Genomic DNA, 17,578 nt, shown 5'->3' on the forward strand with positions numbered 1-17,578 from the left:
TCAAATGTAACACATTTTCACTTTATGTGACGAACTTTTGTCGTCACATAAGCCATGTTTTCTTGTAGTGAAAAGCTTGAGAACTTCATGAACAACTTCCTTCATAAGCGGGTTGAGTCTCCTTTAAGCCTCAATGGTAGGCTTGCTGTTTTCTTCAAGCAAAATTCTATGCATGCAAATTGTTGGGCTGATTCCCTTTATATCAGCTATAGTCCATCCCAGTGCCATTTTATACTCTCTGAGTACCCGAAGTAATTTTTCCTCTCCAATTTGACTTAAACTTATAGCAATTATGACAGGTAGGGTCTCGGCAACTCCTAAATAAGCATACTTCAGATTTTCTGGCAATTGCTTCAACTTTAACTTGGGTGCAACTTCAATAGATGGTTGAATTTTCTTTGGAGCTAGTCCCAAAGCCTCAAAAAACTGTCTCCAATGCTGATTGTGTGCAGGGGCAGAATTCAAAATCGCTAAAATAGCAACTACATCTTTATTCGTTCCACCACTCAATTCAAAATGTACCAAGCATACCTTCAAATGATTATCCGGATGTTGCTCTATATATTTCAGATTCACTAGCTCTTCCAATGCTTCGACTCGAAAGCATCTTTCAAAATCACTTGGATATTTCATAGCCTCAAAGACCTTGAACACCACTTCCTTGCCTTGAACTCTCAAAGTGAGAAGACCGTTTTGGACGTCGATAAGAGTTCCAGCGGTAGCCATAAATGGACGGCCCAAAATGATTGGAATTTTTCGATCTTCCTCCATGTCAAGTACTGGATATGTAACCGAACAATCAGTGAGTTGTAACGATACTGAAGTTGACTTCATTTCACCAAGACCAAGCTATTTAAAAATAGTAAATGGCATCAAATTAACACTGGCTCCTAAATCAAACAAAGCTTTTTCAAAAGGAAAATTTACCAATTGTACAAGGAATAGTAAAACTCCCTGGATCGTTTAACTTCAGGGGCAACTTTTGCTGCAAAACAGCACTACACTCTTTTGACAACATCACTTTTTCGTGTTCCACAAACCTTTTCTTCTTGGTGCATATGTCCTTCAAGAATTTTGCATAACTCAGAATTTGTTTCACTGCATCAAGTAAAGGAATGTTAATATGTACCTTTTTAAATAAATCTAAAATTTCATATAAGTTCTTGTCTTTCTAAGCCATTTGCGAACACTAAGGATATGGAACTAGTGGCGAATAAATCTTTTCTTGTGCTAGCTTCTCATTTGGCAATGTGAGTGAATCATTCTCAGGTTTTTCAGGCTTCTTTTCTTTCTTTGCACCCTCGGTTTCTACAGTCTTGCCACTTCTTAATATGATAGCCTTGATGTGCTCTTGGTTCTTCGAATTCACTTCCAGCTGGCTTGGAAATTTTTCGATCTTTCTTTCATTCAATGCACTAGCAATCTGACCAACTTGAACTTCTAGCTAGCCAATGGAAGCTTGCAGATTTTGGAGTGTTGTCTGCGTTGCTTGAATGAAGTTATTTGTGTTTATAGCAAGTTGAGTTATCAAGTCTTCCACTGGTGTCTTCTTTTCTTGTGGCTAGAAATTCATAGGAGGCGGCCTAGCTAGAGGATTCATAACATTCATTTTGTTATTCCATTGAAGATTTGGATGAAAACGCCAACCTGAATTGTAAGTGTTCGAATATGGGTTATTCCGCTGACAAGAAAAATTGTTCACTTTATTTGCTTGCTCTTGTATATACTCTGGAAATGAACCAATGTTAGGGCACTCAATACTTGCATGTATACCTGCACATATGTCACAAACCACATCAAAAGACTTCACAGATTTAATGGTCATCAAATTATCAAACTTTTTGTTTAAGTTAGAAATTTGTGTAGCCATGGTGTCAATGGATGGTCCTCTTTCCACTCCCCACTGTTGAGAATGAGTAGTTAATGTCTTGAAGAGTGCGGATGCCTCGGCAACTGTCTTTGTCATTAGAGCTCCTCCACTAGCGGCATTAATCATTCTCTTGTTTTCGGGAGTCAATCCTTGATAAAATGATTGTAGCTGCAACCATTTTAGTAAGCCATGATGAGGACACTTCATCAATAATTCTTGGAACCTCTCCCAACTGTCATAAAAAGCTTCATAATCAAATTGGGCAAAAGTCATGATTTCATTCCACAACTTAGAAGTCTTCGAAGGAGGAAAGAATCTTTGAAGGAATTGATTTGCCAACTCATCCCAAGTTGTTATAGAATTTAGCAAGCAGAGAGTTAAACCAAGACTCTCCCTTGTCCTTGAGTGAAAACGGAAACAACCGCAATCTGATAGCATCGTTAGTTGCCTCATAGATCTTTAAAGTTTCACATATCACCACAAAGTCACTAATATGTAAATTTGGATCTTCAGTAGTAATACCATAAAATGATGGCAACATCTGAATGAACGACGACTTCAACTTAAATTGATTAGCCGTAATTTCTAGGTGCACAATACAAGACAATGTGGCTCCAATAGTAGCAGCCGAATAATCCATAAGGGCACGATTTTCATTTGGGTCTTGAAGTGCCATTCTTTCAATTGGTTCTTGCTTCTTTTGCTTCCTTAATAGGTGTCGAAACATTCAATCAATTTCGGGCTTGTATGGCACAACCTCAAGACTTCGAGAACGACAACCATGCATGAACTTCACAAGAACACTCGAAAACGAAAGAAAACAAAAATTAAAATAAAACAAAAACACGTAGCAATCAACATAAGAAAGAGATAGAAATAAATTTCAATCCTAGGTTGCAGCGCCAAAAACTTGTTGTGAAATTTAAACTAACCGAAATTAGTCCAACTTAGTTCCAAATTCTATGCTCACGAGTTTACAAATCGTTCGATAGTTAGAAAGCAAGCACTTAATATCGTCCCACAAAAATTAATCTAATTCTAAACAACTAACTTAAATGCAATTGCAACGTAGTGAAATTTAACAAAGATTAATAAATAATGATGGTTTTGAGAGTTGATACTAAAAGTAAAACAAACAAATGAAAACAAGAACGTGTGATCACAATGTAAAAAGTGGCAGCCAAGAAAACAAGTTGTAATTCAATCGAGTAAAACACTAGAGCGTCCAACTCACCATAACCAATCCTAGTTATTTCCTGCAACGAATTATTAACAAGTACTCAATCTCATTGATAGTCAAATTTCCCTAATTCATGTAATATCTATGGCATCTAGACTATTACGTATATTCCACTATGCAACCATCCATGGCATCTGGATTAGTTTAACATAGTGAAACTCATTATGATCAATGGAAATTTATATAAAAACTACATAAATCCTAGAGTATGGCATCTGCTACTAGGTAATTTATGGTATCTATTTGCAAGAAGCTATCACTCAAGTTGAAAACATGGCATCTGCACAACTTGCATCACATTTACTAAGTAAAAGTCAAGATATTAGCTAATCACCAAGACTAAAACAAGCATATAAGCACAACAAACGATACTCAATGAAAATTGAAAACTTGAAAATAATTCAATTCAGAATTTAAGCATTCATAGTCATGGCTACATCGTAGCCCTAGCTGAGGAAAATTAGTTCCAAAACATAATAAAAAATATTATTGAACTCATAAAATTAAAAGAAAACTAAGGTTTGAAAAAATCTCTTTCTTTTCCGCTGCCTTCTTTCATCTGTCTCTGCTTCCAGAAAATTGATCAGTTCTCTTTTGTTTTGTTTTTGCTCTTCTGTTTTCATTTCCCTTTTTAGTAACCAACGATGGCTTAAAAGCCCATTTATTGAAAACATTAGAAGATAAGAAACGGAAGAAACTTTTTAACTCCTTGCCAGACACTTCGTGCGTTTAGACACCCTTATCAAAGCTTGAAAGAATGGAACGCCTAAATCACACTCATGTTGATCTACTTGCTGCAACGAGGCCTCCGTATTGTCCTTTTCTACCCTGCTAGATTCCAACTAGAAATTTCATCTCCAAAGTGATATATCAACCAAATTTGAAAGTACCCAAATATCCATTGCAATTGATGAAAATTAAGATAAAAAATGCCTAATTCATGCTTCCAATGTAAACCAACAAACTGGAGAGTGGAATAGAAATATGGATTTTCATCCCTCTTCAATTTTGATAAGCTGTGCGCCCGCTTGCTCCTAGAAATTGGAGGAGAGAAGCAATCCTTTCTTTTATGTCGATGCAAATATAAGGATAAGGGCATCCTTTGTTTTGTTGAAGCGGTCACGTGATGGTCATCCCTTTAGTGTGCAATAGGGAACCTGCATAAAAATTAATATAGGAAATGAGTTTACACGGGGACCCAACTGGGATCAAGTCAAAGTTGACAAACAAATGGTAAATACAAATAGTCGTCTACACACCATTTTCCCAAACATAATTACACACCACCAGACTAATATGAAAACCACAGAAAAATAGCATAATTTTCCATATCATTAATCTACTCTTAAAAACAACAAAACATGTCATTTCTTTCATTTAAGTCCAAAATTGCATCTAAGAAATTGTAGTTTTCGGAGTACAATAAGTGATAAAATATGCGCTCATCATCTACTTTTGGTTGATTTTGACTTTCATTAAGCTTGAAATCTGACCCTATCAGTCGATATCTAAACCACTGGTGTACATCATTTCGAGACTTACAGTAAGCAAAGCAAGCCGTTGCAGGTTGTTCGATGGCAAGTTGATGCTTCTGCTAAATGTCTACGCTGTTCACACTGCCCAAACTGCCGCCTAGAGCCACTTGAAGTCGCCTAAAGCGCCTAGCAACCGCCTAAATCCTCCTCAATTTTCTGAATGTTTTGGCCTAAATCGGATCGGAACAGCACCGCCGAGCGCCTAGGTCAGTTTTTGGAAAATTGATCACATGCAAGTGACGTGACTTAAATTGACGGAAAATTGAATATTGTAGCTTTGAATCTAATATTTGGGATGTAATTGGCAGATTTTTATGATTCAAGGACTGATTTTTCTGAAAAAAATAGTTTATAGACCTAATTTTCACTCAGATGATAATTCAGGGACTAAATTAGCACTTCACCATAATAAATAAGCTGGATATTGGGGTAGGACTTGCACACCTTCATCTTTTCCCTCATCACTATGTCTTGTCATTGTCTAAAATTTGTCGTTTCAATTTAAGTTTACAATGAATTCCAACTTTGGATCCTCTTCATATTCCAACTGGGCGTCTTCATCCAATTATGAATTGTGAGAAATGTTGTAGAAATGGCTTAGGTATTTATAGGAAAAAAATTAGAATTTTTTTTAAAATTTTGTCTTTAAAAAAAAAATCCAATGGCTAATGACGTCATGTTATCATTGATGTGCCGGCTGGGCCCAACTGAACGAGCTGGCTGGCTGGCTATGCTTGCCCAACCCGCTAGCCATATGGCTAGATTTTGGCAGGTGGGTCCCCAGGCTTTTTGGCCCAGAACTCCATTAGAGATGCATTTTGTGTCAAAAAAGGCTATCCTTTAGCTTATGGCCTTATGGCTGGCTCGGTTGGAGATGGTCTTAGTGCGCTAAGGTCATCTCCAACCGAAGGGGCTATGTTTAGCCCTTGTTCAGATTATAACCTTGCAAGAAATTATTTTTAAATAAACAGTGTGGGCCATATTTATGTACCATCTCCAACCGAATGGGGCTATTTTTTAGCCCCCTTAATAATTTATTATTTTAAGTTTGTTCTTTAATTTCGTTAGTTAATTGAATTAAATTACCATTTTAAAATAAAGTTTCTGGACATATTTTGAGAGCCACTTGAAGATGTGGCCATTTGAAAATTATTAAAAAAAAAATTAAAGGAAAGATTGTTGGAAGAGGTAAGAGAGAGATTTGTATGAAAAAAGTGTATAAGGTGAATAGAATGTGAAGAATTGAAATAAAATAAGGAAATGTGAAAATGATGTGAGAAATGATGTAGAAATGTCTTAGGTATTTATAGGAAAAAAATTAAAATTTTTAATTTTTTTTTTAATTTCATCTTAGAAAAAAAAATTCCAACTGGGCCCACTAAACGGGCTGGCCATAGGCTAGATTTTGGCCCGGTGGTTCCCAAATTTTTTTTGGCCCAACCCTCCATTGGAGATGGGTTTTGTGTCAAAAATGACCATGTTTTGGCCTATAGCCTTTTGGCTGGCCTGGTTGGATATGGCCTAAATAGTTAGTTGTTAGTGGGGAGAAGTATGTATGGATCGAACCCATACTAGGGAAGTACATAGACATAATTACTTTCCCACTGCTGTAAAGTGTCATCTGCTCTTCTCTATAATCTTTAGATCATATCCGAAAGTGAGTGACTGTTTATTATTTGGTTAGAAAACATTTATAAATGGCATGAGCCGGAAGATGAAAGTATCCCATAAGAAATATAAAGTGGGAAGAAATGTGATCATTTCTATTCATGTATCTATACCTAAAAATAAAGAGATCTACTTAAAACCTTTTTCAACTCTTGGGTTAAAATCTAAATTTTTTAAAAAATAGAAAATTTAGGTTTTAACCCAGAAACAAATTTTATCCTCCAACCCTTTTGGGTTAAATTTTTAGCCCAAGATTATGAAAGAATGAATTTAGATATTTTTTTTTTCTTAAAGTAACTTAAAAAAAAAAAAATATATATATATATATATATGTAGACTATCCCAATTTAATTTTATGAACATTTTATCCTAAAAATATTTAGATTCCAATAAATATTGAAAAATCACTAAACGACACTATGAAACTCATGAAACACTACAAAAGAATATGAAACACATAAAAGAATTTTTTTAATTACTTTAGCTGTTGGATTTAAATTTGAACTATTAAATCTTTCTTTTTTTTTTTTACCGTTGGATCTGATTATATTAAATTTTAACCGTTGAATTCAATGAATTTATAAATATAAAACTAAAATGATACACATATATGTGGGCCAACCCCATTAACCCAGGGGGAATTTTGGCCTAAATTTGCTCGAGAAATGAGTTTTGGGTTAAAACTCATATTTGTCTCAAGGATTGGAACTAGTTGGGGTAAGTTTATAAAGTAAAATTTGAGTTTTACTCCGAGGGTTGGAGTAGGTCTAATAGAGAAGGTTGTTTATTTCGTACTTGTTCGTGTATTTGTACACATAAAAAATATTTAAACAAGAATTAGTAGCTCATCTTTTGAATTTTCTATGAAAATACGTTAGCTAAATGTAATAGTTATAATAATAATCTAGACTTAACTTGTACATATTCGATTATGCAAGACGTTACTTCATTAGAAAACGCAAAGACTATTATTTTTCTCCTTTTTCCCGCTGAGATACGTAAGGTAGCATATACAAAACAAGACGCTACGTAATCAGAATACATCTTTGTTTGTCCCATTTACCAAGTCAGCCAAAAACCCTAACGCTTATAGGCCCACCAATACTTGTAGTGTTTTCCCTTTCTTTTTAGGTTTTTTGTCTTTAAAATTGGCATAATTCTTTCAGTTGATTTCTTTGAAATCAACATAAATGGTCACTAAAATTGTTCACCGTTAATCATTTTGATCATTCTATGAAAAATTTCCGTTCAAATTGAAGAGACCTTCAAGTGGAAGGGCTGATTTGACAATAATACCCTCAATTTAACAGAAATTTTTTACAGAATGACTAAAATTAGATGGACAATCCCAGAACCACTTTTATTGAATTTAAATCACAGAGAATAAAGTGAGGAGTTACGCTAATTTCAAAAACTATTTTAGTTAAAAAAATCTTCTTTTTGTTTATTGCTTTAAAGTTTGCTTCAATGAAATCATATTTGAAAGAAATTTTAGGGAAATACTATGCAAGGTCTTGAATGTCCTTAACAAAGAGTTTATAATCTCCGAGGACTTGGTAGTTTCACTTTAGTTACCTCTATACTGCACAATAGGAGATAAATAAATAAATAAATAAATAAATATATATATATTTATATATTTATCTCCTATATTACGTAATAAAAATACTAAATTGAAATACAAAATAAAAAAAATCTCGGATAACTATAAATTTTATACAAAAACATTTTAATGGAAAAAAATCTTCATTTGTCGACTTTTCATACTATATTGCTAGTTTTTTTAGATGAAAATAAAAGATTACAAGGAAAAGCTCCTAGGGCAATTAAGAGTAACAAAGTACTATATCGATAATGATCTTGCCTCTTTTGGTTGGAAACAATACCAAACGACAGTAACACCGGGAAAATGACCCTTAATAGCATTTATGAGGATTGTGACATTCCTTTATGGTATGTTTGAGTGTGGAACTTTAAAATTCCAAGACATTAAGGCAAAATTGAAAACGAAATGGATCACATAAAGTTAGATAAGTTGTTAAACTAACCATTGAGAGAGAGATAGAGTGGCTGGCTAAAGAGGAGAGAAAGAAAGAAGGGCGGGAGGAATTATGTATGTAATTTCTCATGCCTAGTGTCTTTATTTATACTAATTATGATGAGTTTTACTTGTCCTACAAGTAATACAAAATGTACAAGAAAAAATCTTTTTAATGCTATAGAATTCGATCTTTTTAATGCTGTTGAATTCATACTTCTAGCTTACACAATCACACAAGTTACCAACCACTATTTACAACAAAATAAGAGGAATTGAAAAATACATCCTATGATTATTACAAGGTTATGTAATAGCGATTTATAAATGACTCATTCCAAGTAGTCATTTGTAAATCTCTCTATCATGTTATTTGTACTTTTATCAACCTTTTTGTGATCAATTGTTCACCACCGAAAGAGTAATGCTATTTACACCAACATTTTAGACCAAATTTACAAATCATGTTATCAATACTTAAATGATAATCTAATTATCAGCAACTATACCATATTTTTATTACAAAATGCAGATACGAGAAAAATGGGAAAAAATAGCACTCGAAAAAGAAACAAAAATAAAAATGTTTTGAAATGGGAATTAGCAAAAGCTTATCTGCTATTTCTATTGGCTTTAAAGAAAGGGAACTTTAACAACAAAAAAAACTCTTGGTACTGTTTATTTTAACAAAAAATTACATTTTTACACTGAAAAATCAATCATAGTACTATTCACTTTACCTTTTATTTTGTTATTATCGTTAAAACTTAAAATTTTTCAAACCTATTCATTAAAGAAAAGAAAGAGGGCTTTAAATAGGAAATACCCGCTGAAACGAGCCAAAACCACCGTCATTTTTCAGTAGACCCATCAGATAGGAATAGTAGGGGGCCAATCCATATCCCTCTTTCTCTTTCCACCCCCGAAGAGAATCTAGGGTTTGTCTGCAACAGTGAATCTTTTCCTTTCCCGTCTGCTGGTATATCTGGTAAGGGAATCTCTAACGTTTCACTCAAAACTTTCCTGTCACAGAGAAAGTCCACCTAGGGTTTTCAAAACTCTCTCTCTCTCTCTCTCTTCCTACTGAAGTCTCCAATTCTCTGGTATTGTTTTCTGACCATTTTTCTGAATTTGAATGCTTGGATTCTACTGGGTTTTTTCTACTCTTCCGTTTCTCTGTGTTTGAATGGTTGCTGCTGTAAAGTTTGTGTTTTTATGGTTTTGGCTGGGTAATTTGCTGCTGGGACTTTGATCTTTGGATGATATTAATAGGAGTTTTGCTTTTGATCATGTATGTTTTGTTTTGGATTAGTATGATAAGTAATTGACTTTTGCTTTTGGTTGGATAGAAATTTGGGGGAAAATAAGAGAGTTTTGAGTTTTGTGATATAGGTTGTTTTGCGTTCTTCTGAAAACTTAGGAACTTCATTAGTTGGTTGAGTTCAAATCTTTGTTTTGAGGTTTCAAAATTGACTCTTTTTGCTTTTCGTAACTTTTCATTGGCAAAGGGTTGAACTTTCATGTTATCTACTGGTCTAAGCACTCACTTGCAATGAAGTTTCAGAATTATTATTGTTTAGCTGATAATTGGAAGTGAAAAATAAAAAATATAAAGGGTGTACTACTTTTGAGCATATAGTCTATTTGTCTAGCACAATTTGAGCAAAGGTGGATATAAAGACCAATGAGCCGTTGATACTATTGAGAATTTGTTAGCACCTCTGCTTCTGTAGGACAACATATTTTCTTGGGCATTTTAGTTCACGTATTCCAGAAATAGTTATTAGTTTATAAAAGAGTAATTTCCTTGCTGGCATGAAGTTATTAACTATTTAAGGAGGTAAATAATAAATATTAGTGATTTCTTTTTCACTAAACATATGCTGATCAAGGACTAGGGTCTCCTTGTCACATTTATAGTTCTTTCCATTGGGGATTTGTATCGTCTATTGCAATATTCCCCCATATTCTGACTTAAGTGCCATTATATCTTGGTTTTCCAGAGGAGAATGTGAGGTTGCTTATACTATCATATTACAGAGGGGCTTATATTTTCTGATAGCATGGCGACTGAAAGTCCAATAAGAATGTCAGAAACTAGTGGAAAATGGGCTCCTCGCAAGAAGACTGCAAAACTTGCACCTTCATCTGCTAATATGGCAGCAGAGGAGTTGAAATTGCTTCTTAGGGGCCATAAGTTTCAAAGCAGCGGACAAGATGTTTCCCCCAATCGAAGTGGGAGTGCACCCCCAAGTATGGAGGGTTCGTTTTTGGCCATCGATAACCTGTTATCCCAGCAGGAATCTAGCATGAATGGAAGCTTGGCGACTCTAGGTAGTGTTATTGAAAGGTGTGAGACTGAGGAACAATTACGGGCTGATCCAGCTTATTTGTCATATTACTGTGCCAATGTCAATTTGAATCCTAGACTTCCTCGTCCACTCATTTCATGGGAGAATCGACGTCTGGCACACAATATTGGTAGTTTCAGCCAGAGTCGGGGACATGTAGATGGGAGTGGCAATTTTCTGTTGCATATGTCTCAAGGATCACTTCCTACACACAAGGAAGAATCTGAGGATGATCAGTCTTCCCAACTCTTTTCTAATGATTGGGTAGATCAGACAAGTGAAGCTTGGTTGGGAGAGGGTGCTGCGTCCTTGGTAGGCCAACACCAAAATGTGGGTGATTTAATACAGGTTCATACTCGATACCTTGACATTTTACTCAACAAGGTGTATATATTCCTGTCTATGATACCTTTGGAATTTCATTCTTGTTTATTTGTCGTTGGGTTTTAATGTTTGAAATTTCTCTCTTAAAATAGCTTCTATTGGTCAAATGAAATTATTTTTTTTTACCGATATTTTGAATCCCACAAAAAATTACTGTTGGAAAAACTCAGGAGGAGTCGCCGATAAAGTAGTCACCAGTTGTTTTTAGCTTTTGCTTTCCTTACAATATCGTAGTTGTAAATGTAAATCATCTTTTTATTTCCAGGAAGATTTTGGTGGCTCTTCGCCACCTGTCCCTAATCACTCTCATACATTAGGCAAGGAAGTACCTGAGGAATTCAATGATCACAGTACTGATTCCAGTTCCATTCATGGTCCTGCTATTAATGTGACAACTACCATTAAGCCCAGTGTGGATGCAGAAACTGCTGATGCTCCAGCGCTTTCACTAAATGACGAATCCTTGCCCGCCTCTGAAATTTCCAGGAGCACAACTGTTAATGATGCAAGTGTTGCAGTCATTGAATCTGAAATGAAGGCTCTTAACATATCGGACTTGATAGAGAATCAAAAGAAACAAGAACAATGGGAGCGCAGTTGCCAGAATCATTTCTTGCAGCAGCATCAGCAACAAAACAATTTTTTTCAAGTTCAAAGTGGCAAGTCACAAATAACCTCTCAAGGAACTGACAGTACATATGTTAGCATGGATCAGTATCTTCATAATACATCCAAGTATGCAGCGGATGTACAACCAGTTCATCAGACATCTGGGTTCACACCTCCACTATATGCAACTGCAGCCTACATGAATTCAGCTAATCCATATTACTCAAATATTCAAGGACCAGGCTTTCTCCCTCCACCATATCTTAGTGGATATACTTTGAATCCCACTGCTTTTTCTCCATATATTGGTGGATACCATCCTCCGGGTGCTGTTCCTGTGGTTGTTGATGGAACTGTGGGTCCAAGCTTTAATGCTCGAACATCTGGGGTTGCAACTGGGGGCATCCTCTCACCTGGTGCTGATATGCAACATTCAAGCAAGTTCTATGGTCAACTTGGATATCCGCTGCAAACTTCTTTTTCTGAACCTATGTACATGCAATACCAACAGCAGCCTTTTGTGGACTTGTATGGTGTTCCAAGACAATTTGATCCATTGGCATCAAGAGGTGGTGTTGACTCAAAGAAAGTGTCCAGTCATGGTTCTTATTTGGATGAACAAAAAAGCCAACATCAGAGAATTGGAAACATGGGGAATTTGAACCCACAAAGAGGAGGGTCAATGACTCCTAACTATCTTGGAAGTGCACCAAATGTTGGTATTTTGATGCAGTATCCAACCCCTCCCCTTACTAGTCCAGTTTCTCCAGTACCCCTCATAGGTTCAGGTATAAATACTGGCTTGTATCCTGCATGGCCAAGGCACAGGGGTTTTGAGAGTTATGACGACCCCAAGATTTATAATTTCCTTGAAGAGTTGAAATCTGGCAAAGGCCGCAGATTTGAGCTATCTGATATCACAGGACATATTGTTGAATTCAGGTACTTTCTTTGTGCTCAGTTGGTTATTTCGTTATTAATTGTTAGCAATGAGTAAGTCATCATGAATTTTTCAACTCCAGTGCTGATCAACATGGGAGTCGATTTATTCAGCAGAAGTTGGAAAACTGTAGTGTTGAAGAGAAGGCTTCTGTATTCAAAGAAGTTCTCTCACATGCTTCTAAACTAATGACTGATGTTTTTGGTAACTATGTGATTCAGAAGGTATGTTTCTAAGTTTTTTCTTTTCTCTCTATATACATCCTTCTAAAGAAATGTCAGGGTTCATGCCATTTTATTAATTTCCACTTCCTTTGTTATTTCAGTTTTTTGAGTATGGAACCCATCAGCAGAGAAAGGAACTTGCCAATCAACTTTCAGGTCAAATTTTGCCTTTAAGTTTGCAGATGTATGGCTGTCGTGTAATCCAAAAGGTATGAAAGTGTGATAAGTTGTTGCTGAATTGTGTGCTAATCAACTTCATGTGGCACATTCATGTTTGATGATTTGCAATTTTATAATACAACTCATCTTTTCCTTTATTTATTTTAGTGGGTTCAGGCAGTCTAGAACAGTTTTAAAAGTGTCTAAATGGATTGAATTGACTGGTAGCTTATCTTGACTTGTCTGGAAGTTATGCTAAATTTTAGCTCCATATTGTTGAGTTGTTTCCCTTATTCATATAGACGTATTTGAAGGTGCTGAATAGGTTTTTGATATCAAGTGCTATTACCAGTGGTGATTAAAATTACAAAACTGGTTGCAGATATTTGGGGGTGTAATTGCTTATCTTTCTGATATTTTTAGTTTATGTTGTTTTTTTATCTTTTCCAACATCAAATATTTATTTATCAATATTGCTATTTTGCAACTGCAGTATTATGGCATTTGCCTTCATTGTATTGTATTGTGTTTTATAGGAACTTTTTATTGTAATTATTGGCGCATGAGAGAGTTGCTGCACTTTGTTCTTGTCTCTGACTTGTAATTCTTTCTCCTTGCATCTTTTTTAATTTTTCTGAGATGGGGTTGAGGACTGTAGATGCTTTTATTCTTTTTAGAATTGTTTACCCATTGACCAGCTGCTAACAATATATTCATAATGAAATGGTCTGTATCTTTTTCTTTTCTTTTTTTTTTTTTTTTCTCGTTTAAAAGCAATTGGTATTGGCCGAACAAAAATGTGTAATTGCAACTGGAAGCAGTGTGTAGTACATAATTGCCCCAGCGTAGTGTTCTTTGGTCCAATAATGTTATGCCTATGTCATTTATTGTTTATGGCCGGTGCAGGCACTTGAGGTTATTGAACTTGAACAGAAAGTGCAGCTTGTACATGAGCTGGATGGGCATGTTATGAGATGTGTTCGTGATCAAAATGGAAACCATGTCATACAAAAGTGCATTGAGAGCATTCCAACAGAAAAAATTAGGTTTATAATCTCTGCTTTCCGTGGTCAAGTTACAACACTTTCTATCCATCCTTATGGCTGTCGTGTTATACAGGTATCAATAAACTTATGGGGTTGGAACACTTTTCTTCCCTCTTTGCCACTCTTCCTTCGGTTATCATACAAAGAATTCACCTGTTTCCTTGTTTTTGGTTTGTTGTAGAGAGTTCTGGAACATTGTACAGATGAGCTGCAATGCCAGTTCATAGTTGATGAGATCTTGGAGTCTGTTGCTGGTCTTGCCCAGGACCAGTATGGCAACTATGTCACACAGGTTTGTATTGGACTCTGTAGTTTAAGTATTAATTACTATCTATTATGACAGTTGGTCTCACATTGAAGAACTAATATGCCTCGCTAAAGATTTAATTAATGCATAATGGAAAGTCAATCGATGTCTTAGTGGTTATACTTAGTACAGAGGTATCACGTATAGGGAGCACAGGAACATGTCTTTCATGATAATATTTGCCCTCCTATAGGAAGAGGATGGCCATAGGTTACTAGCACTTCAAGTTCTCTTCGGTGTTTGGCTCAAGCAGTAAACGGTGTGGCTAATTGATGACGGAAATTTCTTTGACAGAGGTGGAGAAACAGGCATCCAGTAGTGAGAATAACTCATATGGCATAATTTTTTTTAGAAGGGCATGACTCCAGAAGTTGACTAGCTAGTGTTTTGTAACAGAAGAGGGCTTGTAGTTCAGTGTGTCACTGTGTCTACACCAGAAATTGCCTTCCACACACATACTTACACTGTTTGACGCACACATGTTTCACGGTAGAATGACACGAGAAAGGTGTTTTAAAAACCCCCTCTCTGATGCCTATTTGGTTCTCCTACCCTCATGATTCTGTAGGTCTACAATGTACATGTTTAGCTTTTTTTCCTTCTTAATAGTTGAAAGCTGACATGTATATTCCGTGTTCTATATGTGCAACACTTTTTGCCAACTAAATTTCTGGATGTACTTTATGCTTCCTAGTTACAACTACATGTTTCATCGTCTGTATACTACATGTGATTGATCTGCATCATTTGTTTTGCTAATGAATTTTGATGCTTGACAGCATGTATTGGAGAGGGGAAAACCTAATGAAAGAAGGAAAATTATTAACAAGTTGTCGGGTCATTTCGTACCTCTGAGCCAGCACAAGTTTGCTTCAAATGTTGTTGAGAAATGTTTGGAATATGGTGGTGCTGCAGAACAAGAACTATTAATTAGGGAGATCGTTGGGCATAATGAAGGAAATGATAATTTGTTGGTATGGAGAATTCTTCATTGGCCCTCTAGTCCTAGTGGAAAAATACATTACTTGTGTTCTTTATGTTTATATGCACACACGTACACGAACACACACATATGCCAATTTTTATTTTACAAAGCAGTACAAGAGCATTTGAAGCTCGTATTTGTCTTGCTTAATCTCCGTTTTTTTTTTTTTTTTTTGTCTTAGGTAATGATGAAGGACCAATATGCAAATTATGTGGTGCAGAAGACCCTTGAAATCTGTAATGATAGTCAACGGGTGTTATTAATTAATCGTATAAGGGCTCATACAAACGCATTGAAGAAGTACACTTATGGGAAGCACATCGTATCACGGTTTGAGCAGCTATTTGGAGAAGGTGTACTCTTAAACTTTGTATCACTCTTGGTATACCGTATAATGTTTACTGCTTCATCGATTAAATGTGGAGTATGCATGCTGAACCTCATATTAACACGGAGAGGTGGAAATGACCAAAATGTGGTTGAAGTAGCCTCTACTTCATTTGAAATCTCGCTTTTATGTTCTAATTCGTTATAAAATGGAAAATTCGTTTGGCGCCCTTGGTCCATTGCAAATTGAGAAGGGTATTTTATGAAGTACTGGGTTTTTGAACTGTTTAATTGATCATGTGGTAAAGAAATGGATAATCGGAAGAGGAAATGACAGGGTAATACATTTTTAGTGCCTCCTAGTGGCATACAGTTTCGAACATTGCAAAGACAATCTCACAAGTATATTCGTCATTTGACCATACTCTTTGTTTTTCTTTGGCCTGCAGAAAATCTATCAGGTTCGTGATGGGAACGAAGGCAAAATATCGAAGAAAGTACCTTCAGTGAATCTGTGGTTTATCAATGCATACAGGGAATGTGTATCCCATGGAAATTGAAGAGAATAGCATGAGATTGGTTTACTGTGGCACCCTGTTCATGGGAGCTGTGGCTTGGCCGTGCAGCCAGGTTGTCATGTGGCTTCATGTGCAATTCGACCATCAGTAAGAGAGGGTTGATGTTTCGTTGGTAGGTAAGTCGGTCCGGTTGGTAGTTGCTAGTAAATATATGTTTTATGGTGAAGAAGTATATACTTACGTACTCATAGGACGATTTGATTGCCGTACAATTCAGTGATTGTAGTTATTGGTAGGAAAAACCTTGATGCTGTAAATCTATTTAGCACATTATTTGTTGCAAATGTGTTGGTTTTTGTGATAAATTGTAGGCGTGTGTGTGTGTTTTTTTTTTTTTTTTTTTTTTTACGACTGTAGAAAAATTGCAACACGGTCCCCTCTAAATAAACGTCTCGCTGGTTCAAACTACATGTTTAAGGCTCAATCTGCCGAGCCTTGTAGCATGAGTTTGTAAATAAGCAGGTATTAAAGTGGTAGGTTGTATGGAGATGTAACTCGAGGTAGGGGTGGGCATAAAAACCGCCAAACCGCAAAACCGCATCGAACCGTAAGAAAAAAAACCGAAAAAAACCGTGTTGACCGGAAAAGTCAACTTTGAGTGAAAAACCGAACCGAACCGTTCAAACCGGTTCCGGTTCCGGTTTCGAATGACCAAGAACCGGCCGAATCGAACCGAACCGTTTTATTAATAATAAATAAATAAATTATATATACACACACATGTCATGGTATAATAGGTTGAAAAATTGTGTACAGGAGCTGCTGCTTCTTGCTTGCTCTTTGAAGTCTGAAAACTTGCAATTTGTTTCATCATTTTTTTGTTTGTTGACTGATTGACCAGTGCATATGTATTGTAGTTGTCTCTTTTTGTTGACTTGGTACCACTACCAAAGACATTTGCATTAAAAAAGATGTGTTGTATGCAACTTTATGTAATCAGTTTTAGAAGATGTATTTGAATGCATAATGATTTGGTGTTCAAATAATTTATTATTAGGAACCGTAAACCGGCAAGAACCGAATCGGAACCGGTGTAGACCGAACCGTAAGGTTCTAGTCATAAATTTAAGTGGAACCGCACCGAATCGAACCGTTAATATATTTCGGTTCCGGTTCCAATTTAGGGGTGGAACCGCACCGAACCGCACCATGCCCACCCCTAACTCGAGGAGGAGAAATTCTTTATCACCTTATGCCGAGGTCACATTAAGCACGCCCCTAGTCTTTGGGTTAGTAGGGCGTATGCTCACCTCTCTCCCTCTTGAGCTAACTCGATGTCTGATGGCTTTCAAATGTGAGGTTTTAAGATGATATTCA

At 36.0% G+C, this 17,578-nt stretch overlaps 1 protein-coding gene and 1 non-coding gene across 4 annotated transcripts; both read left to right on the forward strand.

Annotated features, from left to right (window-relative positions):
* The first annotated feature begins 2,054 nt into the window (after positions 1-2,054).
* On the forward strand, positions 2,055-2,161 carry LOC137738532 (small nucleolar RNA R71). Its single transcript, XR_011068975.1, has one exon. It is a non-coding gene; the product is annotated as a small nucleolar RNA R71 (small nucleolar RNA).
* Positions 2,162-9,208: 7,047 nt separating this feature from the next.
* On the forward strand, positions 9,209-16,540 carry LOC137736829 (pumilio homolog 6, chloroplastic-like). 3 transcript variants are annotated; one of them, XM_068476110.1, is made up of 10 exons: positions 9,209-9,454; positions 10,355-11,050; positions 11,352-12,637; positions 12,718-12,859; positions 12,961-13,068; positions 13,925-14,137; positions 14,246-14,356; positions 15,151-15,345; positions 15,538-15,709; positions 16,133-16,540. In XM_068476110.1, the coding sequence occupies exons 2-10, from the start codon at positions 10,415-10,417 to the stop codon at positions 16,150-16,152; spliced, it is 2,883 nt and encodes a 960-aa protein (XP_068332211.1). In that variant the 5' UTR covers positions 9,209-9,454; positions 10,355-10,414; the 3' UTR covers positions 16,153-16,540. The 3 variants fall into 3 exon arrangements, with proteins under 3 accessions (XP_068332211.1, XP_068332212.1, XP_068332213.1); XM_068476111.1 differs by having other exon boundaries at positions 9,209-9,339; XM_068476112.1 differs by having other exon boundaries at positions 9,222-9,339; positions 10,392-11,050.
* The last annotated feature ends 1,038 nt before the right edge of the window (positions 16,541-17,578 follow it).

Source organism: Pyrus communis, chromosome 6 (genome assembly GCF_963583255.1).
Source record: "Pyrus communis chromosome 6, drPyrComm1.1, whole genome shotgun sequence".
Classification (NCBI taxonomy): Eukaryota; Viridiplantae; Streptophyta; class Magnoliopsida; order Rosales; family Rosaceae; genus Pyrus; species Pyrus communis.

What these genes read in the sequence shown, in the direction of transcription:
- LOC137736829 (XM_068476110.1), top strand. Translation starts at nt 10,415, where the DNA reads ATGGCGACTGAAAGTCCAATAAGAATGTCAGAAACTAGTGGAAAATGG. An exon ending in ATGTGGGTGATTTAATACAG is followed by an intron (nt 11,051 to 11,351) that starts GTTCATACTCGA and finishes TTTTATTTCCAG; the next exon opens with GAAGATTTTGGTGGCTCTTC. An exon ending in AAGGAAATGATAATTTGTTG is followed by an intron (nt 15,346 to 15,537) that starts GTATGGAGAATT and finishes TTTTTGTCTTAG; the next exon opens with GTAATGATGAAGGACCAATA.